The 25077-nt window shown below is 45.3% G+C and overlaps 1 protein-coding gene and 1 pseudogene across 1 annotated transcript in view; both read right to left on the bottom strand.

The window, feature by feature from the left end:
- The window catches only part of LOC121545975 (phosphatidylinositol 3,4,5-trisphosphate-dependent Rac exchanger 1 protein-like), a 132787-nt gene extending 125279 nt beyond the window's left edge, over window positions 1–7508 (bottom strand). The window contains exon 1 of the mRNA XM_041856932.2: window positions 6887–7508. Within this exon, the coding sequence (XP_041712866.1) occupies window positions 6887–7027 (141 nt within the window). The 5' untranslated portion in view covers window positions 7028–7508. The remainder of the gene's footprint in view (window positions 1–6886) is intronic.
- Window positions 7509–12432: 4924 nt separating this feature from the next.
- Window positions 12433–25077, bottom strand: part of LOC121546513 — a 48500-nt pseudogene continuing 35855 nt past the window's right edge.

Genomic DNA, 25077 nt, shown 5'->3' with positions numbered 1-25077 from the left:
TTATACAGGTGACGAGCTGAGATTAGGAGCACACTCTTAAAGGGAGTGCTCCTAATCTCAGTTTGTTACCTGTATAAAAGACACCTGTCCACAGAAGCAATCAATCAATCAGATTCCGAACTCTCCACCATGGCCAAGACCAAAGAGCTCTCCAAGGATGTCAGGAACAAGATTGTAGACCTACACAAGGCTGGAATGGGCTACAAGACCATCGCCAAGCAGCTTGGTGAGAAGGTGACAACAGTTGGTGCGATTATTCGCAAATGGAAGAAACACAAAAGAACTGTCAATCTCCCTCTGCCTGGGGCTCCATGCAAGATCTCACCTCGTGGAGTTGCAATGATCATGAGAACGGTGAGGAATCAGCCCAGAACTACACGGGAGGATCTTGTCAATGATCTCAAGGCAGCTGGGACCATAGTCACAAAGAAAACAATTGGTAACACACTATGCCGTGAAGGACTGAAATCCTGCAGCGCCCGCAAGGTCCCCCTGCTCAAGAAAGCATACGTATATACAGGCCCGTCTGAAGTTTGCCAATGAACATCTGAATGATTCTGAGGAGAACTGGGTAAAAGTGTTGTGGTCAGATGAGACCAAAATCGAGCTCTTTGGCATCAACTCAACTCGCCGTGTTTGGAGGAGGAGGAATGCTGCTTATGACCCCAAGAACACCATCCTCACCGTCAAACATGGAGGTGGAAACATTATGCTTTGGGGGTGTTTTTATGCTAAGGGGACAGGACAACTTCACAGCATCAAAGGGACGATGGACGGGGCCATGTACCGTCAAATCTTGGGTGAGAACCTCCTTCCCTCAGCCAGGGCATTGAAAATGGGTCGTGGATGGGTATTCCAGCATGACAATGACCCAAAACACACGGCCAAGGCAACAAAGGAGTGGCTCAAGAAGAAGCACATTAAGGTCCTGGAGTGGTCTAGCCAGTCTCCAGACCTTAATCCCATAGAAAATCTGTGGAGGGAGCTGAAGTTTTGAGTTGCCAAACGTCAGCCTCGAAACCTTAATGACTTGGAGAAGATCTGCAAAGAGGAGTGGGACAAAATCCCTCCTGAGATGTGTGCAAACCTGGTGGCCAACTACGCTTACCTGTACATATGTTTGTCCTGTACAACTGCCGTCCTTCTGCTAAAATTGATACTTTTAACAAAAACTTTTATTGAATACAACCACCAACCTTTATCCTCATTTGTTTTGCTCAACTGGAGCCATAGCGTCTTTGACGTACTACATAAGCTGAAATTCAATTGGCACAATAAATTTTTATTTTTGTGTTAAAAAAGAACAGTTGGCAACCCTCCCTTATTAGATGAATTGACACAAACAAACATTACAATAATTCACTGTGATAATTCAGTGTTAATTATTCTTCCGGTGTCAAAAATCTAATACAAATCAATACATAATAAATAGTAAATAAGGTTATCCAAACAATAATTTAAATATAGGAAGCCCTTTTTCTTTTATTCCCAGCTTTATCTAAATATTCCACAAACGGAAATACACAATGGACAAAAACATTTCAGTTTCTCCTCATCGCTCAGCCACATAATGCCAGGGTATATCATGTTGGCTTTCTGAAATAAGAGCTAGCGTATATCGTGGTAAAATGGGCAATAGAGGATAAAATGACTTTCATTCTCCATTTCCTCGAGGTCACAATAGTTACATAGTCTTTCCTCTTCCATTTCACCACAATACCGACCTGTTTCAATACGCAGGGGCAATATCCCTGATCTTAACTGTGCAAATAGCAATCTCTTGCTTTTACAGTGAGGGAAAAAAGTATTTGATCCCCTGTTGATTTTGTATGTTTGCCTACTGACAAAGGCATGATCAGTCTATAATTTTAATGGTAGGTTTATTTGAACAGTGAGAGACAGAATAACAACCAAAAAATCCAGAAAAACGCATGTCAATTTTTTTATAAATTGATTTGCATTTTAATGAGGGAAATAAGTATTTGACCCCTCTGCAAAACATGACTTAGTACTTGGTGGCAAAACCCTTGTTGGCAATCACAGAGGTCAGACGTTTCTTGTAGTTGGCCATCAGGTTTGCACACATCTCAGGAGCGATTTTGTCCCACTCCTCTTTGCAGATCTTCTCCAAGTCATTAAGGTTTCGAGCCTGACGTTTGGCAACTCGAACCTTCAGCTCCCTCTACAGACTTTCTATGGGATGAAGGTCTGGAGACTGGCTAGGCCACTCCAGGACCTTAATGTGCTTCTTCTTGAGCCACTCCTTTGTTGCCTTGGCTTTGTGTTTTGGGTCATTGTCATGCTGGAATACCCATTTACGACCCATTTTCAATGCCCTGGCTGAAGGAAGGAGGTTCTCACCCAAGATTTGACGGTACATGGCCCCGTCCATCATCCCTTTGATGCGGTGAAGATGTCCTGTCCCCTTAGCAGAAAAACACCCCCAAAGCATAATGTTTCCACCTCCATGTTTGACGGTGGGGATGGTGTTCTTGGGGTCATAGGCAGCATTCCTCCTCCTCCAAACACGGCGAGTTGAGTTGATGCCAAAGAGCTCGATTTTGGTCTCATCTGACCACAACACTTTTACCCAGTTCTCCTCTGAATCATTCAGATTTTCATTGGCAAACATCAGACGGGCTTGTATATGTGCTTCCTTGAGCAGGGGGACCTTGCGGGCGCTGCAGGATTTCAGTCCTTCACGGCGTAGTGTGTTACCAATTGTTTTCTTGGTGACTATGGTCCCAGCTGCCTTGAGATCATTGACAAGATCCTCCCGTGTAGTTCTGGGCTGATTCCTCACCGTTCTCATGATCATTGCAACTCCACGAGGTGAGATCTTGCATGGAGCCCCAGGCCGAGGGAGTTTGACAGTTATTTTGTGTTTCTTCCATTTGCGAATAATCGCACCAACTGTTGTCACCTTCTCACCAAGCTGCTTGGCAATGGTCTTGTAGCCCAGACATCCTTGGAGAGCTCTTTGGTCTTGGCCATGGTGGAGAGTTTGGAATCTGATTGATTGATTGCTTCTGTGGACAGGTGTCTTTTATACAGGTAACAAGCTGAGATGAGGAGCATTCCCTTTAAGAGTGTGCTCCTAATCTCAGCTCGTTACCTGTATAAAAGACACCTGGGAGCCAGAAATCTTTCTGATTGAGAGGGGGTCAAACACTTATTTCCCTCATTAAAATGCAAATCAATTATAAACATTTTTTACATGCGTTTTTCTGGATTTTGTTGTTGTTATTCTGTCTCTCACTGTTCAAATAAACTTACCATTAAAATTATAGACTGATCATTTCTTTGTCAGTGGGCAAACGTACAAAATCAGCAGGGGATCAAATACTTTTTTCCCTCACTGTAGGTAGGTTATACACTACCGGTCAAAAGTTTTAGAACACCTACTCATTCAAGGGTTTTCTTTATTTTTACTATTTTCTACATTGTAGAATAATAGTGAAGATATCAAAACTATGAAATAACACATATGGAATCATGTAGTAACGAAAAAAGTGTTAAACAAATCAAAATTCTTCAAATAGGCACCCTTTGCCTTGATGACAGCTTTGCACACTCTTGGCTCTCAACCAGCTTTGCACACTCACACTCTCAACCAGCTTCATGAGGTAGTCACCCGGAATGCATTTCAATTAACAGGTGTGCTTTCTTAAAAGTTAATTTGTGGAATTTCTTACCTTCTTAATGTGTTTGGGCCAATCATTTGTGTTGTGACAAGGTTGGGGGGGTATACAGAAGACAGCCCTATTTGGTAAAAGACCAAGTCCATATTATGGCAAGAACAGCTCAAATAAGCAAAGAGAAATGACAGTCCATCATTACTTTAAGACATTAAGGTCAGTCAATACAGAAATGTCAAGAACTTTGAAAGTTTCTTCAAGTGCAGTCGCAAAAACCATCAAGCGCTATGATGAAACTGGCTCTCATGAGGACCGCCACAGGAATGGAAGACCCAGAGTTACCTCTACTGCAGAGGATAAGTTCATTAGAGTTACCAGCCTCAGAAATTGCAGCCCAAATAAATGCTTTACATAGTTCAACTAACAGACAAATCTCAACATTCACTGTTCAGAGGAGACTGTGTTAATCAGGCCTTGATGGTTGAATTGCTGCAAAGAAACCACTACTAAAGGACACCAATAAGAAGAAGAGACTTGCTTAGGCCAAGAAACATGAGCAATGGACATTAGACTGGTGGAAATTTGCCCTTTGGTCTGGAGTCCAAATGTGAGATCTTTGGTTCCAACTGCCGTGTCTTTGTGAGATGTGGTGTGGGTGAACGGATGATCTCCGCATGTGTATTTCCCACCGTAAAGCATGGAGGAGGTGGTGTTATGGTGTGGGGGTGCTTTGCTGGTGACACTGTCTGTGATTTATTTAGAATTCAATGCACACTTAACCAGCATGGCTACCACAGTATTCTGCAGCGATACGCCATCCCATCTAGTTTGGGCTTAGTGGGACTATCATTTGTTTTTCAACAGGACAATGACCCGACACACCACCAGGCTGTGTAAGGGCTATTTTACCAAGAAGGAGAGTGATTAAGTGCTGCATCAGATGACCTGGCCTCCACAATCCCTGACCTCAACCAAATTGGGCTGGTTTGGGATGAGTCGGACGGCAGAGTGAAGGAAAAGCAGCCAACAAGTGCTCAGCATATGTGGGAACTCCTTCAATACTTTTGGAAAAGCATTCCAGGTGAAGCTGGTTCAGAGTATGCCAAGAGTGTGCAAAGCAGTCATCAAGGCAAAGGGTGGCTATTTGAAGAATCTCAAATATAAAATATATTTTGATTTGTTTAACACTTTTGTGGTTACTACATGATGCCATGTGTTATTTCATAGTTTTGATGTCTTCACTATTATTCCACAATGTAGAAAATAGTACAAATATTGAAAAACCCTTGAATGAGTAGGTGTTCTAAAACTTTTGACAGTAGTGTACATAATATATATCTCTCACATACAAATTCACCCTTAATCAAACAAAAGGTTCTCAATTTGGGTTTATGACTAATCTCCTCCACCCATTTTTTTTCATATTGCATCAACAGTTGTTTTTTTTATAATATATATATGTCTCCCTTAATTTGGTTTTCATACAGATGTTAACATTCAAACTGTTGGAAAGGGTCAGACATTTCAGTTGCCCCGGCTCCCCATATGGCTAGATCCCATTGAAAAAAATGTACTGGCTATTCTTGCAGAGTGGCATATCCAACAGTCTATTCCAAAGTCTCACCATACACGCCTTCCATCTCACCTCACAGGGTTCCCAGCCCATGTCCCCAGTTATTGTGGTGCGGTCTGCCCAACGCATTACCGGGGGCAAACTACCCGCCCTCCAGGACACCTACAGCACCCGATGTCACAGGAAGGCCAAAAATATCATCAAGGACATCAACCACCCGAGCCACTGCCTGTTCACCCCACTATCATCCAGAAGGCGAGGTCAGTACAGGTGCATCAAGGTTGGGACCGAGAGACTGAAAAACACCTTCTATCTCAAGGCCATCAGACTGTTAAACAGACATCACTAGCACATTAGAGGCTGCTGCCTATAGACATAGACTAGAAATCACTGGCCACTTTAAGAAATGGAACACTAACCACTTCAATAATGTTTACATATCTTACATTACTCATCTCATATGTATATACTGTATTCTCTACTATACTACGGTATCTTAGTCACTTTAATAATGTTTACATATCTTGCATTACTCATCCCATATGTATATACTGTATTCTATACTATTGTACTGTATCTTAGTCCATGCTGCTCTGACATCGCTCGTCCATATATGTATATATTCTTAATTCATTCCTTACTTAGATTTGTGTGTATTCGGTATATGTTGTGAAATTGTTAGATATTACTTGTTAGATATTACTGCACTGTCGGAGCTAGAAGCGCAAGCATTTCGCTACACCCGCAATAACATCTGCTAAACACGTGTATGTGACCAATAAAATTGGATTTGATTTGATTTTGATTTGAATATAATGTATAGACGCACTTAATAAACGTATGCCTCTATAGTTCAGTGGCACTCATTTTTTGAAGATTTGGGAATGGGATTCACTGTAGACTTATAGCAAGTGGGTGGCAGTATACTGTACTCAAAACAAATTTGGAGCAAATCATATAGGACGCCAATTAATTTAGGGGCCTTAACTTAATTAGGCAGTTCATCAATGCCAAATGCTTTCCCATTTTTTGCAGCGTCAATCACATTCATGACTTCTGCCACAGACAGCTCCACCATTCCGCGGTGGTAGTAAATATTCGATAAACGTTTTTATTGAAAGTATGCATTTCAGCACCCCGCGGAACGGCCGCAGTTGCACAGGACAAACATAGCTACAAGTAAGCGTTTTCAGAATTGACTATTTTACAAGTATCGACTGATGGTGATTAAATGTTGTTGCTAGCAAATGGCGCGACCAGTTATCAATACTCAACTCCGTCTCCATATATTGAGAACAGAGTTGAGCGTTCCTCCGCTAGCCCAAGTTGTCATGCCGGTGAAGTGACCGTTCCCCCCAACGCAAACCTCATTGAAAATGCAGAAAAACATCAGTATGGACACCGCTCTAACAGGCTACCATAAACAGAAGGGTGAAGCTACACATTTAAAACCAAAAAGAGGATGTTGGATTGTGCTTTCGGTGTAACAAATAGGCTGGAGATCCATGCTAATGCATTCAGTAATTGTATAAAGCCAGCCTTGCCCTCACTTTCTCGTAGGGTATTTGTTGCCATCAATTTGTGATATGATTCAACAGCTGAACAATATAAATAAAACGTCTGGCAAGTTGCCTAACACAGGTTCAATTAAAGCCAAGAGTAAACAAAAACTTACCGACTGAAGGAAAAGCAATACCCGAACGTAATCCCTCTCTGTTTTCAAAATTTCATGTAAAACACAGAGCCTCAAGCGTTGCTGGCGGTCCGAATCGTTGGTGCCGTGGACGTCGCCGTTCTGTTGCCCCTCTTCTTCCATGATTGAGCTTTATCCAAAAAAGTTGAGGAAAATAACTCTTTCAATTATTCTTGATACTTGGGTCACTGCAAAAGTATCCCGAGTTAGTTACAGTTGAAGTCCATTTTGCAACACCGTGTCTTCAAACCCCATGCACTGATGCGCAATATGCTTTAAATGAACTTCACCAAAAGTATCAAAACAAAAACACCCGTCTTGATTAACTTTTTTTGTGTTGTTTCTAGAAAATACTGAAGCCACAATAAATGATGAACGACAGCAGATCGATTTGCTTGATCCGAATCCCGGACAAGAAAAGACAACTTCAGATAAGTATTTACAGCTCACAAACTATCAGAGGCGAGCTAAAATCAGAGGCGAGCTAAACCACAAGCTCTCAGGTTGGTTAGTTGTGTGTCTAAATAAGTTTTGAGGAGATGACAACATATGATGTAGGCAGTACTAGTTCCGCAGACAGCAGTCTGAAAAGTGCTTGTTGTCCTCTTCTCCACTTCTGCCAGTGGTGGCTTTCAGAAGTGCCGCAGTGTAGGGACTGCCTGTAGGTTAAGTTAGCATAACGAATTTACGTTCAATATCAAATAACATATCCTATACCCATTTCTTCTTTCAATAAGGCAGCCTAATTAATAATTCACTTTGCGCATAAAGTGCCATGGTTTGTCCAGGCCTATTAAACAATTGAACAAGTCAAAGCTGCAAATGAAGTCGACCGTTTTAGGAATACAATGTAATATTTTAGATGATTGTTGTCATTATATTTATGAAGAGGGTCTGAGAGAAACAATGGTACCACCAACTGGCTCAAGTATTAAAGGCGCTGCATGGTCAAGCCAAGGTCTACATTGGCCGTGCAGTGTTTACGGTGATATGGCCTCTGCAGAAGTCAGGGCATTCATACTTATTGCTCTTTGTGGAGCAGCACAGAGTGGTTGAACAGAGTTGTTGTCAAGGAAGTGAGTTTGTGTTCATACAGGACCTCCCGCCCCTACCTACAGTCAACCAATCATGTCAATGCTGAGCTATACTGATCCTTACATTGTTACCACATTTGGGAGGTGCATGGCGATGCTGTACAGAGCTCTGTTTGGCCTCTGCGTGCCCCCTGAGGCTCCGCCATTGCGTCACACCCTCCATATGAAGCCTCTAACCACATTTTCGGATCAAGCATACATTTGTTTTTAGTTGAACACGGGCAGCAGCGGTGTTGAATTTTGAAACGTGAGCGTGGACTCATTCCATAGCACAGCAGCAAACTCTTACAATTTTGGGTAAAATACAACTTTGGGTCAAATTAAACTGTCAAACAAGTAAAAATCCAATGATTGAGAGAATGTTAAGTGTGATTTTACTTTATTCCTCAAAGGTTGGGGGTCAAATGTTAGAAACAAAAATACACTGCTCAAAAAAATAAAGGGAACACTAAAATAACACATCCTAGATCTGAATGAATGAAATAATCTTATTAAATACTTTTTTCTTTACATAGTTGAATGTGCTGACAACAAAATCACACAAAAATTATCAATGGAAATCAAATTTATCAACCCATGGTGGTCTGGATTTGGAGACACCCTCAAAATTAAAGTGGAAAACCACACTACAGGCTGATCCAACTTTGATGTAATGTCCTTAAAACAAGTCAAAATGAGGCTCAGTAGTGTGTGTGGCCTCCACGTGCCTGTATGACCTCCCTACAACGCCTGGGCATGCTCCTGATGAGGTGGCGGATGGTCTCCTGAGGGATCTCCTCCCAGACCTGGACTAAAGCATCCGCCAACTCCTGGACAGTCTGTGGTGCAACGTGGCGTTGGTGGATGGAGCGAGACATGATGTCCCAGATGTGCTCAATTGGATTCAGGTCTGGAGAACGGGCGGGCCAGTCCATAGCATCAATGCCTTCCTCTTGCAGGAACTGCTGACACACTCCAGCCACATGAGGTCTAGCATTGTCTTGCATTAGGAGGAACCCAGAGCCAACCGCACCAGCATATGGTCTCACAAGGGGTATGAGGATCTCATCTCGGTACCTAATGGCAGTCAGGCTACCTCTGGCGAGCACATGGAGGGCTGTGCGGCCCCCCCAAAGAAATGCCACCCCACACCATGACTGACCCACCGCCAAACCGGTCATGCTGGAGGATGTTGCAGGCAGCTGAACGTTCTCCACGGCGTCTCCAGACTCTGTCACATGTGCTCAGTGTGAACCTGCTTTCATCTGTGAAGAGCACAGGGCGCCAGTGGCGAATTTGCCAATCTTGGTGTTCTCTGGCAAATGCCAAACGTCCTGCACGGTGTTGGGCTATAAGCACAACTCCCACCTGTGGACGTCGGGCCCTCATCCCACCCTCATGGAGTCTGTTTCTGACCGTTTGAGCAGACACATGCACATTTGTGGCCAGCTGGAGGTCATTTTGCAGGGCTCTGGCAGTGCTCCTCCTGCTCCTCCTTGCACAAAGGCGGAGGTAGCAGTCCTGCTGCTGGGTTGTTGCCCTCCTACGGCCTCCTCCACGTCTCCTGATGTACTGGCCTGTCTCCTGGTAGCGCCTCCATGCTCTGGACACTACACTGACAGACACAGCAAACCTTCTTGCCACAGCTCGCATTGATGTGCCATCCTGGATGAGCTGCACTACCTGAGCCACTTGTGTGGGTTGTAGACTCCGTCTCATGCTACCACTAGAGTGAAAGCACCGCCAGCATTCAAAAGTGACCAAAACATCAGCCAGGAAGCATAGGAACTGAGAAGTGGTCTGTGGTCACCACCTGCAAAACCAGTCCTTTATTGGGGGTGTCTTGCTAATTGCCTATAATTTCCACCTGTTGTCTATTCCATTTGCACAACAGCATGTGAAATGTATTGTCAATCAGTGTTGCTTCCTAAGTGGACAGTTTGATTTCACCGAAGTGTGATTGACTTGGAGTTACATTGTGTTGTTTAAGTGTTTCCTTTATTTTTTTGAGCAGTGTATAATAAAAAGTTAATCAATGCAGGTTACATTCATTATCCACTGTGATTCTAGTTGCATACATACAACTTTTTTGTTTTTTGCCTTTTCAAATGAGGAATGCAACTGATATGCTTCACTTTATATTTACATATAATTCCTGCTTTCTGTACATCACAAGTTAAGTCCTTATATATTACTGAACAACAAATAAGTAATTTATGCAGGGGCGCAACTTTGGTTTTAGAAGTGGGGGGGACATAATTATTAGTACTTTTTTTATCTAGTCGGATAAACACTCCAAACAGCCTACCCGACCGCTCGGAGGCGACCGCATGGTCCTAAAGCACACCGTTGCCTTGTTTTGTATCACATTACAATTATAAAACTGGTGGGGACAAAAAATGCAATTCCCCCCATCCCCAGTGAAAGTTGCCCCCCTGATTGATGATAAGATTAATTATTGACTGTATGCAATTGCTTTGATTAATTAATATTCCACACTTGTTTTCCTTCACAAAAGGTAGGCTATATGCAAAATCACAAACCATCCAAAAGTAAGAGACTATCTATTTCAATGATAGTAAAAAAATATATATATTTTAGTCATTCACATTTCACAAGATAAAACTCTTCCTTGAGTTTATTTCCAAACTGCAGGCCAGTGTAAAAAAAACAACTACAATATAATATATGAGAAAAGAAATGTGCTCATCAGTGCATTAAGACTTCCCATATGAAATGTTAAATAAATATGTTTGGGTGTTTATCCTCTTCAATCATTCTCGTTATTACAGGCAGACAGTAAAGGGTTCGCTTCAGGGCTTTTAAAAGTACAGTAAGTAAACAAAATCGGTCAACTAATTGCAATACGCAAAGTAAACTCATGATTGAATAGATGGAATAAAAATGGTGTTCATTTGCAGTCAATATGAAAATCAGTTCATTCAGAGCATTTTCTGATTCCAAATCATATGCAACTCTGCTTCACCTTTCGTTATTAAAACTAAACTATCAGTAAACTTTGCTATCCAATAAATGCTTTCGCACAATGCTTTGTTTTTAGAGGATGAGCAAAAATAATAATAAAAAATAAGAATCCTGAGACATTTCACATTCAAAGAGACCAAAAAATTCTCAGTACCCAAGAAGGTGCATTTCTGATAAAGCGCAATGCCTGGACACATCATCTGACAAAAAGTGTGCCATCTTCAGAATGAAGAAGAATCATGTGCCTTCACCAGAAAGGAGAACTGAATGTATGCCTTCCTTCTCTAGAAACATAGACTTGAGACAGTTGATGACTGGCGTTGCATCACACATACAGTATAGACATCCCTTTGCATGGGATGGAGATGAGCAAAACACCTCAGATGCAAAGTTCACATCTCCAAAGTTGTATCACACTTACAGTGCAATATGACCTAGGAGTCAAAATGGTTCAGAGCTGGAAAGAATAATACTGGTCTACCTCATTGTAAGAACAATATCTGTGCAACCTGTTTAGTAGCTGACCAACATTAAAGGGATAGTTCACCACCACAACATAAAAGTGGTTAACATTTTTAAAAAAATGTTGGATACAAGGGTGAAGTACCCCTTTAAATGCCTTTGCTTATTTTTCATTAGTCTTCAGGTTGTTTCAGTATGTTTTAAACTCACTAAATAAACTGACCAATTCCCAATATGGCTGCTTTGTTCAATTCCATTTTCTCAATGACAGCGAAGACTTTGGACAGATACATAAGAGGATGACCGTTTTTTTGTAAAAACCTTCTTTTAAACCAGTTATTAGATACGATGTAAACACTTTCAAAGTAATATATGGATCCATAGTGTAAAATGTATGAAATCCAACTGCAGTTCAACAAGTCTCTCATCGCAACCACTAGATTAAGAATTTGTATCTCCACTATATCTGCATCATTTTTTCCCTTTCCTTCTCCTTCCTCTCCCTAGCTGTGTTGATATGATACACGTCAAATTATCAAGAAGTGAACCTATATTTTGAGTCTGGTCCATCTATATAAAAACTGAAACTCTAAAATTGAGGATTTGAAGGCCAATAACATTGTTCACTCTTCATTACAATGTAAAAAATATAGCCAACGAGTAGACTCTTCTATTACAATTATAGAGTGTCAGAAATTAATACCACGAAGCATAGACTGATAATGAAGTGCAGTTACTGGATGTGTAGTGAACTCTTCAATGCCAAGTGCCCAGAGCTTAACTGGGGCTTATTGGTCACCAAAAGACAGGCTCAGATGTGTGGGTACTCCAAATCTACCGCTTGCACAAGGTACCTCTTTTTTTACACTTTTCTCTCAACGTCAATGGCAGCAAAGTGTTTGATATAAATAATAAAATTTAACCCGTATAAATATAGAGAATCTAGGGCTGTGTGTGTGTGTACACATGGCTGGTTGTCCGTGACTGTGTGTGTGTGTTTTTCTGTGTGTGTTAGTGTTTTTCAAAAGGTGGGGGGGTGGGGGGGGGTCAAAGATGAATAGGCCTCCCCTCCCCCACCTCTTGGAAGAGCGAGGTGTAGAACTCGGGCTCCAGCTGCTTGTTGCGGTAGCGGTGCACGACGTCGGCGATCTTCTGCTTACGCCGTACATGTGGCGGGCTGTACGTCTCACTCTCCAGCCGCTTCCGCCGACACACGTTGATCACTGTCTGGCGCACCAGGAACCCTGGGAGAAAACAGTGAGAAGAAATTGACATCATGAGCCAAAAACTTCAGTGAAATGGGAGCAGAATTTAGATGGCAAAACTGTTAACTGCCAGCATCTGTCAGCATTCAGTTGACTTCAGTTTATTTAGTAAATAAACCTTTGATAAAAAATATGAAAATCTGATAACCGCAACAGAGGAGACACGAGGGCAAATGGGTAGAATGCAGCATAACATAAATTACTATAAGCCAGAAAGACAGTATAATTTCTTCTAGATACAGAAAGACAGGGGTCGAGAGAGAGAGTGGTCACCTAGTGCTCTGTGACTGACCACTATGCCGTCCACCAGGGGGATGACCATGCTGAACTTGCCCATGGCCCCGTGGAGCCTGACCCGGAACAAACCCGTCCTCAGGGGGTGGATGAAAATCAGGGGCACGTCCTTCTCCAGGAGCCTCCTGGGGAGGAAGAGAGGAAAGGGGAAGAGAAAATTGGCATTATATTCAACAGCAAATATGTGTTGCAGTGGATTTTAGGGTGTCATAACTGAATGTCCACAGTGGTAACCTACCAATTTATTTATTTTTCCTTCACTTTTAACCCTTTCCTATTTAACATTGATTAAAAATATTCCTTACTGCTGAAATGATCATATCTATACTGATGACCTATTATAGGTGTTAATTAGAAATAACTAAGAAGGATATAACTGTCAAGAGAAAGGCATCCCGTTTAAATACTTGCTTGGACATCTCTGGCTCTACATGACTCCTTTCACTATAACAGACAGCCCTGTTTGGTGTGTGTGCAGCCTGGCTATGAGCCTGAGGGTTAGTGTTTGGTTGGGCGTGGGCCTCAGTACCTGCAGGAAGTGCTGTTGTTAGGGTTCACCTCCAAACCTGTGCTGGTTTCCGCCAAGAGATCAGACAGAGGGAAGTTCTCTAGAGAAAAACAACAGGGCAATTTGAAGGAAACACCTTCAACAGTCTCACTTTGGTTTCTCGCTTTTGTTAGGCAGCTACTGCTAACGGAACAGTAAATGGAACAGTAAAAAAAAAAAGAATGGGTGGTCTCATGCAAAATCATGACAGAAACGACACAGAGCTAGGTCAGAGGGTGAAAGTGTTATAAAGGAACTGTTTATTCCAAGGTTGTTTACCGATGTCATCGTAGCGCTCCACCCAGACCACAAGCACCTTGGTTTCAGGCCCCGGGGGAGGAGCAGTCTTTCCTGTAGATGATCTCTTGGTCTTCACCATAGGACTCTGCTAGAGGAGAGAAGAGATCAGAGAGAGATGTCAATAGACCAGGCATAGAAGTGTCCAGAGATACCCTGAGGATGAATATTTTTCTCAAACAAATTCTTGAAATTAAGTTTGACTATATAAAATGTTCAAAGAATTTCAAACTTAAGTAACATTAAAGGTGCAATCTGGGATTCAAACAACAACAAACCCAAACGCAGACACCTTTTTTGATAAACAGCTGAATAATGGGGTTGGAGAAATGTAACCACTCTAAAATTCATAGACAGAGAGGTGGATACAAGGACTGATTCATCCATGAGATCAAAGGGATCTGAGAAAATGACCATACCAAAACAACCCTTTGTTGAATCAAAACTGTCTTCATGTAGGATTGTGGGTTAGTTACCCTTTGGGAAGCTGATAGGTTGTCTGAGTAATTGGGGAAGAGCTCCAGTGTTAGGTTGGGTTGCTTCAGTAAACTAGGCAGGTCGTCTGCGTGTGTGTCCGCCTCCACTTTCGAGGCGCTGTGCACCGAGGAATCCTCTGCAAATAAAAAAGGGCCATAAGCCATCCAGGGATAGGCAAAACTATGTCTTCAAATAGGTTGTATTAAAGAGACATTACACTCAACACTTTGTCAGACGTTTTACACGTCAAAAGTGATCCATTGAGATAAGGGCGGCAGGTAGCTTAGTGATTAAGAGCGTTGTGCCAGTAACCGAAAGGTCGCTGGTTCTAATCCCCGAGCCGACTAGGTGAAAAATCTGTCGATGTGCCCTTGAGCAAGGCACTTAACCCTAATTGCTCCTGTAAGTCGCTCTGGATAAGAGCGTCTGCTAAATTACTAATTATTATATATATAATTATAAGACCACGTACCAGGCCATCTGTTCAGTAGTTAATGAATGGGAAAGATAAAACGTGGATTCATCTTGACAGACTACTTTCGAGGTCCGGAAACATCTGGCAAACTTAAATTTTGGAGAATAATGTCCCTTTAAGACAAAATAAAATAACAGTTTAATACAACCTACAAGTATTTGTAAATGCTGACCTGAGGAGTCTGTCAGTGATGGAGCTACAAAGGCGATTTCAGTCAGAGCATCGGCGTAGTACAGCACCTTCTTTTCCCCGTTGAACACAGAACCACCTGTATCCTCCGGTGTCGCTGCCTCCCCTGTGGGGACAGAGCAAATATGGAAGTATTAACCGTTCACCTTCTCTGAGATATAGGCTCTGTTCCAACACCATCTTACTACTTAGTATGATGCAATCTAAGTGGTATACTAGTATGGATATTGCAAGAATGTACATTATATCTAGGCTATGCCCTGACACATCAGGACATCTTTTGGCATCTAGAGCTAGTGCCCCAGCTTTAGCTCGGTGAGCTAAGACCTTCTTCGGTAGTGGGGGTGTCAAGCGGACAATCTGGACTCAATCTTCACTTTTAACCCTTTCCCGAGACTTATGGACACATTTTGGCTTCCAGAGCTATCCCACTGCCTTTTTTTCAGCGAGCTAACACGTTCTTCTGGTGGTGGGTGTGTTAGACAAATAGCCTGAGTTTCTGTAACATGTTAGTTCTTGTAAGCCTGGGTTTCTAGCAGACTCACCTGTCTGCTGTGTGTCGTTGCCGCTGCTGCAGGAGTTCAGGGACCAGCTTGTATCCAGGTGTCCGGTCCAGCCCGGGTGGCGGCCCACGTCCACGGGCCAGCCCAGAGACAGCAGGAACTCCAGGAAGTAGGGCTGGACGATGGACGACACCTCCACGTTCCTCAGGATCTAACCATCACAATGCATCACATCACACAGTGTATCAGGATCTAGCCTACCAATCACAATTACTATCACAATCAATCTATCAATCACAACGGATCCCACAGTGAGACCAAAATATAAACGTCAAGGGTGAGAGCAGGGATGGTAACACCAAAGGTTCTGGTGTGTGCAGGCACTGACATGGCTCATTCAAATAATAATTCAATGTGTAGTGTGTGCATGTTTTTCAATTCAGCACGATTCCTTAAGTCGTGTGTTTCAGACGACCACACAGTGTAAACTGGCTTAACACCAATCAATGTGAGAAAAAAAAGTTCTCACCTCGTGGCTTGTTTTCTGTCCCGCCTTCACATAGAACACAAAGACTGTGTCAAAAGGACGGCATGGCAACAGGTCCAAGTAGGCGATGTCATCGAAGAACCCTGGCATGGAGGACTCCAGTCCAATGAGGTGAGGAGGTAGACGACTGTTGCCCCGTTCCTGAGGAAGAGAGTACTCTAAGAAAGAGACCTGGGTACAACATGAATGGACCATCTTCCAGATTTGAGGCCCATTTTCAATCAAACCCCAAAACCAAAATGACAACACAAATTGATCATGTTTATTGCCTGTCTGCATGATAGTAGATGAATGCAAGATGGCAACTGCTGTCAGAAGGCTAGGCAGAGAATCGTATACCTGATTCTCATAGGTTTACGGAATGTTGCCTGAAAAAACAATTGGGTAATGTTTATATGGTCCCCTTTCAAACAGCCACATTTTTGTCAGCATTCACCATTTATATAGCCATTGCTTAGCTGCAACTGAGCTAGGGTTGGGTGATATTTGGGGAGACCACTTCTATGATATGCTATTCCAATTATCGCGATATCCAATATAATTGTGGCGCCGTTAATGGCTAGATAAACTGCAATTTTGTGCTTATTTACAATATTATAGTCACATTCTCATTAAATAATCTTAGTATGGTGAAACAATATGGCTTAGTTAAAGATGCAGTCCGGAACCTTAAGAACAACAAATTTGTAACATATTGTATGAATTGCATTCGTAACATATCATAGGAATTGCAAAAAAAGGTATGATAATAATATAGGACGTAACAAACATATCATACAAAATGGATGACACCGTACACAATTGGATGAAGTAGTACACAAAAAAACAGGGACCCGTTTTGATCGTGAGCAACACTTTCAAAACTACTGGCTGAAATTATACAAAAGTTTAGGAGCATCACTATAATTTACAGCGCATTCAGAAAGTATTCAGACCCCTTCACTTTTTCCACATTTTGTTACGTTACAGCCTTATTCTAAAATGGATTAAATACATTTTCATCCTCATCAATCTACACACAATTACCCATAATGACAAAGTGAAAACAGGTTTTTAGAAATGTTAGCAAATGTATTTTAAAAAACAGAAATACCTTATTTACATAAGTATTCAGACCCTTTGCTAGGTGACTCGAAATTGAGCTCAGGTGCATCCTGTTTCCATTGGTCATCCTTGAGATGTTTCTACAACTTGGAGTCCACCTGTGGTAAATTCAATTGATTGGACATGATTTGGAAAGGCACAGTGCATGTTAGAGCAAAAACATTTACATTTACATTTTAGTCGTTTAGCAGACGCTCTTATCCAGAGCGACTTACAGTTAGTGAGTGCATACATACTTTTTTTATTTTTCATACTGGCCCCCCGTGGGAATCGAACCCACATCCCTGGCGTTGCAAACGCCATGCTCTACCAACTGAGCTACATCCCTGCCAGCCATTCCCTCCCCTACCCTGGACGAATTGTGCGCCGCCCCATGGGTCTCCCGGTCGCGGCCGGCTACGACAGAGCCTGGATTCGAACCAGGATCTCTAGTGGCACAGCTAGCACTGCGATACAGTGCCTTAGACCACTGCGCCACTCGGGAGGTCGAAGGAATTGTCCGTAGAGCTCAGAGACAGGATTGTGTCGAGGCACAACATTTCTGCAGCATTGAAGGTCCCCAAGAACACAGTGGTCTCCATCACTCTTAAATGGAAGACATTTGGAACCACCAAGACTCTTCCTAGCTGGCCGCCCGGCCAAACTGAGCAATCGGTGGAGAAGGGCCTTGGTCAGGGAGGTGACCAAGAACCCATTGGTCACTCTGACAGAGTTACAGAGTTCCTCTGTCGAGATGGGAGAATCTTCCAGAAGGACAACCATCTCTGCAGCACTCTACCAATCAGGCCTTTATGCTAGAGTGGCCAGATGGAAGCCACTCCTCAGTAAAAAGGCACATGACAGCCCACTTGGAGTTTGCCAAAAGGCATCTAAAGACTCTCAGACCATGAGAAACAAGATTCTCTGGTCTGATGAAACCAAGATTGAACTCTTTGGCATGAATGCCAAGCGTCACGTCTGCAGGAAACCAGACACCGCTCATCATCTGGCCAATACCATCCCTACGGTGAAGCATGGTGGTGGCAGCATCATGCTGTGGGGATGTTTTTCAGCGGCAGGGACTGGGAGACTACTCAGGATCGAAAGAAAGATGCTTGATGAAAACCTGCTCCAGAGTGCTCAGGACCTCAGACTGGGGCGAAGGTTCACCTTCCAACAGGACAACGACCCTAAGCACATAGCCAAGACAATGCAGGAGTGATTTCGGGACAAGTCTCTGCATGTCCTTGAGTGGCCCAGCCAGAGCCCAGACTTGAACCCGATCTAACATATCTGTAGACCTGAAAATAGCTGTGCAGCAAAGCTCCCCATCCAACCTGACAGAGCTTGAGAGGATCTGTAGAGAAGAATAGGAGAAACTCCCCAAATACAGGTGTGCCAAGCTTGTAGCGTCATACCCAAGAAGACTCAAGGCTGTAATCACTGCCAAAGGTGCTTCAACAAAGTACTGAGTAAAGGGTCTGAATACTTATGTAAATATCATTTCAGTTTTTTATTTTTAATACATTTGCAACCATTTCTAAAAACCAGTTTTTGCTTTGTCATTATGGAGTATAATGTGTAGATTGATGAGGGGAAAAAAACAATTTAATCCAGTTTAGAATAAGGCTGTAACATAATGTGGAAAAAGTGATGTAGTGCATTGTATTTAGACTATTGATACGGTCTAACTGGTAAAACTGCAAAGTTTTGATTTGTAAAGTTCAAATAGAGTATAGTCTTGCATATCACAATATATCGTCTTGCACTTATATCATGATATTCAAATTAATTATATATATCGGCCCAACCCTAAACTTAGCAAGAGACATTCAACGTTGACCCTGTTGTTGTGACCGTTTTATCTTGTAATGTGTACATTTTTCTGTGATGGTGAATAAAAAGTTGGCTACAGTTAAACTCAATGTCACGGTTTCGGCCGAGGCTGCCTCTCTTCCTTGCTCGGGCAGGCTTCGGCGGTCGTCGTCTCCGGAGTACTAGCTGCCACCGTTGTATGTTTCGATGTTCGTTTGGTTTTGTCTTGATGTTGTACACCTGTTTTCGTTTAGCGCTCATTAGTGTCCTATAAGTTCTCGTTGTGTTTGTCAGGTGTTGTGTGTGATTGTCCTCGCTGTCGTGTTTGTGCGCTACTGTTGGTCATCTGTACTTCGTTGTTTTCCTCCTCTGTTTTAGGAGGGTTCTCGCACATGTTAGTGCGCATTTTGGTTTACGCCTGTGTGCGTATTCTCTCGTCTCCGGGCTTTTTGGCTCGTGTATTGAGTGAGTTTTCACTAAAGTCTTTTGGACTAAGTTTCTGCGTCCTGCGCCTGATTCCTGCACCACACCCACCTACAGCACCCACTGACAGAATCACACACCATAAGGATGGAATCAGCAGGAGCCGCAGCAGCACCTGAGTCTCTGGAGGATAGGGTCCGTGAGCAGAACGATCAGATCCTTCGTATCGGGACCGCCCTGCAGGACGTGATTAACACCCTTCAACGCTGGGAGACCAGAGGGACACCCACAACTCCACCTCCCGTGCCATCACCATCGGCCAGTCAGCCCATTCAAGCTCCGGAACCCAGGGGAATTCGGCTCTCGCTCCCGAGGGCCTATGATGGGACCGCTGCCGGGTGTCAGGGCTTCCTTCTACAGGTGGAGCTATACCTGGCCACCGTACACCCGGTGCCCTCGGGACACGAGAGCGTGTCCGCCCTCATCTCCTGTCTTACCGGCAAGGCGTTGGAATGGGCCAACGCCGAGTGGAGGAGAATAGACACCACCACCATCACCTACTCTGAGTTCTCCCGCCGCTTCAGGGCTGTGTTTGACCATCCACCTGAGGGGAAAGCGGCGGGGGAGCGTCTGTTCTACCTCCGGCAGGGAGGAGGAGCGCCCAGGAGTTCGCTTTAGAATTCCGAACTCTAGCGGCGGATGCAGGGTGGAATGAGCGGGCCCTCATCGATCACTACCGCTGTAGTCTACGAGAGGACGTCCGTCGGGAGCTGGCCTGCAGGGATACCAGCCTCTCTTTCGATCAGTTAGTGGACATGTCCATCAGGCTGGACACCCTGCTGGCTACCCGCGGACGTTCCGAGGGGGTCCGTCCATTCCATCCTCCAGCACCTCCGAGCCGAGCCCTATGGAGCTCGGGGGTGCTGGCGCTAGAGAGAGGAGGGGTCAGAGCACGAGGGGGGCCGTCCTCTGCACCAACTGTGGCCGTGGAGGACACACCGCGGCTAGGTGCTGGGGAGGGTCTCCTAGGGGAGAAGACGACAGGCTCCGCACTGGGGAGTCCTTCCAGGTGAGTAGGCGCCCCACTTACCCAGAGCTCTCTGTTGCGCACGTCTGTATACCTGTGCGATTTCCACAGGTTGCACCTCATTCCCAGCAGAAGGCGCTGGTAGATTCAGGCGCGGCTGGGAATTTTGTTGATAGAACATTTTGTGTAGAATTAGGGATTCCCCTTCTTCCTGTTGACGTCCCATTCCCCGTTCATGCCCTAGATAGCCGTCCGTTAGGATCGGGCTTGATCAGGGAAGTCACGGCACCACTTAGGATGTGTACGCAGGAGGGTCATGAGGAGATTATCCAGCTATTTCTGATCGACTCGCCTGCGTATCCGGTGGTGCTGGGAATGCCCTGGTTGAGTATCCATAATCCGTCTATTTCGTGGCAGGAGAGGGCTCTGATGGAGTGGTCTGCCCAGTGTGTGGGTCGATGTTTAGGTGTTTCCGTGGGGGCTACCTCAGTGGAGAGTCCAAACCAGGTGCCCGCATTGCACATTCCCCCCGAGTATGAGGATTTGGCTATTGTGTTCAGTAAGTCGAGGGCGACGCAGTTACCTCCTCATAGGCAGGGAGATTGTGCGATAGACCTCCAGGCAGGAGCTGCGCTCCCACGGAGCCATGTGTATCCTCTGTCTCAAGAGGAGAAAAGAGCTATGGAGACTTACATAGACGAATCTCTGAGACAAGGATACATACGGCCATCCACTTCCCCTGCGTCCTCGAGTTTCTTTTTGTGAAGAAGAAGGATGGAGGGTTACGCCCGATGCATTGATTACCGTAGTCTCAATCAGATCACGGTGAAGTACAGTTATCCACTTCCTCTGATTGCGACCATGACGGAGTCATTGCACGGGGCGCGTTTTTTCACAAAATTGGATCTCAGGAGCGCTTACAACTTGAGTGCGCATTAGAGAGGGCGATGAATGGAAGACAGCGTTTAGTACCACCTCGGGGCATTACGAGTATCTTGTCATGCCATACGGGTTGATGAACGCTCCTTCAGTGTTCCAATCATTCGTGGATGAGATATTCAGGGACATGCAGGGGCAGGGGGTGGTCGTGTACATAGATGACATTCTCGTGTACTCGTCTACCCGAGTCGAGCATGTGGCCCTGGTGCGCCGAGTGTTGAGGAGGCTGTTGGAGCACGACCTGTATGTCAAGGCAGAGAAATGTCTGTTTTTCCAGGAGTCGATCTCCTTTTTGGGTTATCAGTTGTCTGCGTCAGGGGTGAAGATGGAGGTTGACCGGGTGTCAGCCGTGCGTCATTGGCAAACTCCAACCACTGTTAAAAGAGGTGCAGCAGTTCTTGGGGTTTGCAAATTACTACCGGAGGTTTATCCGGGGTTTTGGACAGGTGGCAGCTCCCATAACGTCTCTTTTGAAGGGGGGTCCGGTGCGTTTGCAGTGGTCAGCCGAGGCGGACAGGGCTTTTGGGAGGCTGAAGGACCTGTTTACTTCGGCTCCGGTGCTGGCGCATCCGGATCCCTCTTTACCATTTCAGGTAGAGGTGGACGCGTCAGAGGCCGGTATAGGAGCCGTGCTTTCAAGCGGTCCGGCACGCCACCTAAACTCCGCCCCTGTGCTTTTTATTCCAAAAAGCTCAGTCCGGCGGAGCGAAATTATGACGTAGGGGACAGGGAGCTGTTAGCCGTGGTACAGGCCCTAAAGGTGTGGAGGCATTGGCTTGAGGGGGCTCAACACCCTTTTCTCATTTTGACTGACCACCGTAATCTGGAGTACATCCGGGCAGCTAGGAGACTGAACCCTCGCCAGGCGCGGTGGAACATGTTTTTGGCCCGGTTCGTATTTAAGATCACGTACATCCCTGGGTCACAGAACGGTAAGGCAGACGCACTGTCTCGGCGGTATGACACGGAGGAGAGGTCCGTGGAGCCCACTCCCATACTGCCGGAGTCTTGTCTGGTGGCACCGGTAGTGTGGGAGGTCGATGCTGAGATCGAGCGGGCGTTGCGCACCGACCCTAGTCCTCCTCAATGCCCGGAGGGTCGGACGTACGTCCCGCTCGAGGTTCGGGATCGATTGATCTATTGGGCTCACACGTCACCCTCTTCAGGACATCCTGGTATTGGCCGGACAGTGCACTGCCTTAGTGCTAAGTACTGGTGGCCCACGTTAGCGAGGGATGTGAGGGTTTATGTCTCCTCCTGCTCGGTGTGCGCCCAGTGTAAGGCGCCTAGACATCTGCCTATGGGTAAGTTACAACCCCTGCCCGTTCCACAACGACCATGGTCTCACCTCTCGGTGGACTTCGTCACTGACCTTCCCCCCTCGCAGGGGAATACTACTATACTGATCGTTGTGGACCGGTTCTCTAAGGCCTGTCGTTTGCTCCCTATGCCGGGCCTTCCTACTGCCCTACAGACCGCAGAAGCTCTATTCACCCACGTTTTCCGGCACTACGGGGTACCCGAGGATTGTGTCTGATCGAGGTCCCCAGTTCACCTCCAGAGTCTGGAGAGCGTTTATGGAGCGTTTGGGGGTCTCGGTGAGCCTCACCTCGGGTTACCATCCTGAGAGTAATGGGCAGGTGGAACGTGTGAACCAAGATTTGGGTAGGTTTCTTAGATCATACTGCCAGGACCGGCCAGAGGAGTGGGCACGTTACGTTCCCTGGGCAGAAATGGCCCAGAATTCCCTACGCCATTCCTCAACTAACCTAACCCCTTTCCAATGTGTGTTAGGTTACCAGCCGGCTCTGGCACCATGGCAGCAGAGCCAGATCGAGGCTCCTGCGGTGGATGAGTGGGTGCGGCGCTCGGAGGAGACGTGGAACGCTGCACACGTCCACCTGCAGCGGGCCCTCCATCGTCAGAAGGCGAGCGCCGATCTCCACCGCAGTGAGGGGCCGGTGTACGCACCTGGTGATCGAGTCTGGCTCTCTACCAGAAACCTGCCCCTCCGCCTGCCCTGCCGGAAACTGGGTCGGCGGTTTGTGGGGCCGTTTAAAGTCCTGAGAAGATTGAACGAGGTGTGTTACCGGCCTATTGAGTATAAGAATATTAACCCCTCGTTCCATGTGTCTCTTCTCAGGCCGGTGGTAGCTGGTCCACTCCAGGAAAATGAAATCAGAGAGACTCCTCCGCCCCCATTGGACATCGAGGGGGCACCGGCGTACTCCGTGCGGTCCATCTTGGATTCGAGACGTCGGATGGGGGGTCTCCAATATCTCGTGGAGTGGGAGGGGTACGGCCCGGAGGAACGGTGCTGGGTGCCGAGGAGAGACATTTTGGACCCGTCTCTCCTGACAGAATTCCACCGTAGTCACCCGACGCGCCCTGCTCCGCGTCCTCCTGGTCGTCCCCGAGGCCGGAGTCGGCGCACGTCTGGAGCCGCGCGTCAAGGGGGGGGGTACTGTCACGGTTTCGGCCGAGGCTGCCTCTCTTCCTTGCTCGGGCAGGCTTCGGCGGTCGTCGTCTCCGGAGTACTAGCTGCCACCGTTGTATGTTTCGATGTTCGTTTGGTTTTGTCTTGATGTTGTACACCTGTTTTCGTTTAGCGCTCATTAGTGTCCTATAAATTTTCGTTGTGTTTGTCAGGTGTTGTGTGTGATTGTCCTCGCTGTCGTGTTTGTGCGCTACTGTTGGTCATCTGTACTCCGTTGTTTTCCTCCTCTGTTTTAGGAGGGTTCTCGCACATGTTAGTGTGCATTTTGGTTTACGTATTCTCTCGTCTCCGGCCTTTTTGGCTCGTGTATTGAGTGAGTTTTCACTAAAGTCTTTTGGACTAAGTTTCTGCGTCCTGCTCCTGATTCCTGCACCACACCCACCACACCCACCTACAGCACCCACTGACACTCAAAACGTTCAGATATGTTCTAATAATTATCAACTTGCTAGCCAGCTAGATAGCTAGCTAAAAAGCTAGCCACAAACTAAAACATTGTCTAGAAAGTTGCTTTTAGTTGCCTGGCTTGCGAGATGAAAAATGTGTTTAGGATATGTCAAACAGATGGGTTTTTTGATACAAAAAATTATAATAAAAGAGTAGGTAACGTTGCTATTTGGACCAGGCTGCTGCGATGTCATGCAGACTGGCGTCTTTTTCTTTATAGTTTTTCATAATGAAAAGGACACGTTTTTATATCGGACAACAACAATAGAATGTTCATGATTTAATGCGTGCCAAAGACGGTAAGATGAAAGCCGATGTTTATACTGAGGGGTTGGCAGGACCTTTAAACACATTACCGCAATCATGACTAGGTCGGTTGGCGGAAATAGTAGTGGCTTTTTCGCTGGCAATACCTTTCAGATATAAAGCTAAAATCGGTGGGTTTTCATCTCTGTTTGAAGGGGATATTACATTCAACATTGTGGGAAATCATAATTGTGCTACAGCCTTCACCTGTAGACAAGGAAGTCATACTGTAGGAGTACTAGTTTTTTAGTATATAAAAAATAAATAACTACTGGCCATAAACTATAGTTCCCAACCTTCAGTGTCTCTAGAAACAGGAAGCCGAAGTGAGAGAGGAAAAGGCGGGCTGTCTGAAACTCCATGGCGGGCAGAGGGGGCTTGCAGTCGGTCAGGGGGTCCGGGAAGGACTTAGAACTCCAGACGTCCTCGCTGTGGCGCTCCAGGGAACACTCATACTCCATCTGCTTGCTCATCATGCTGCGCAGCCTATCATGCTGCATCTCCAGCTGAGAGGGGCAAAGG

Source organism: Coregonus clupeaformis, chromosome 30 (assembly GCF_020615455.1).
Source record: "Coregonus clupeaformis isolate EN_2021a chromosome 30, ASM2061545v1, whole genome shotgun sequence".
NCBI classification, from domain to species: Eukaryota; Metazoa; Chordata; class Actinopteri; order Salmoniformes; family Salmonidae; genus Coregonus; species Coregonus clupeaformis.
Note: the sequence above shows the minus strand (reverse complement) of the source record. Positions and strands in the feature narration are given on the sequence as shown.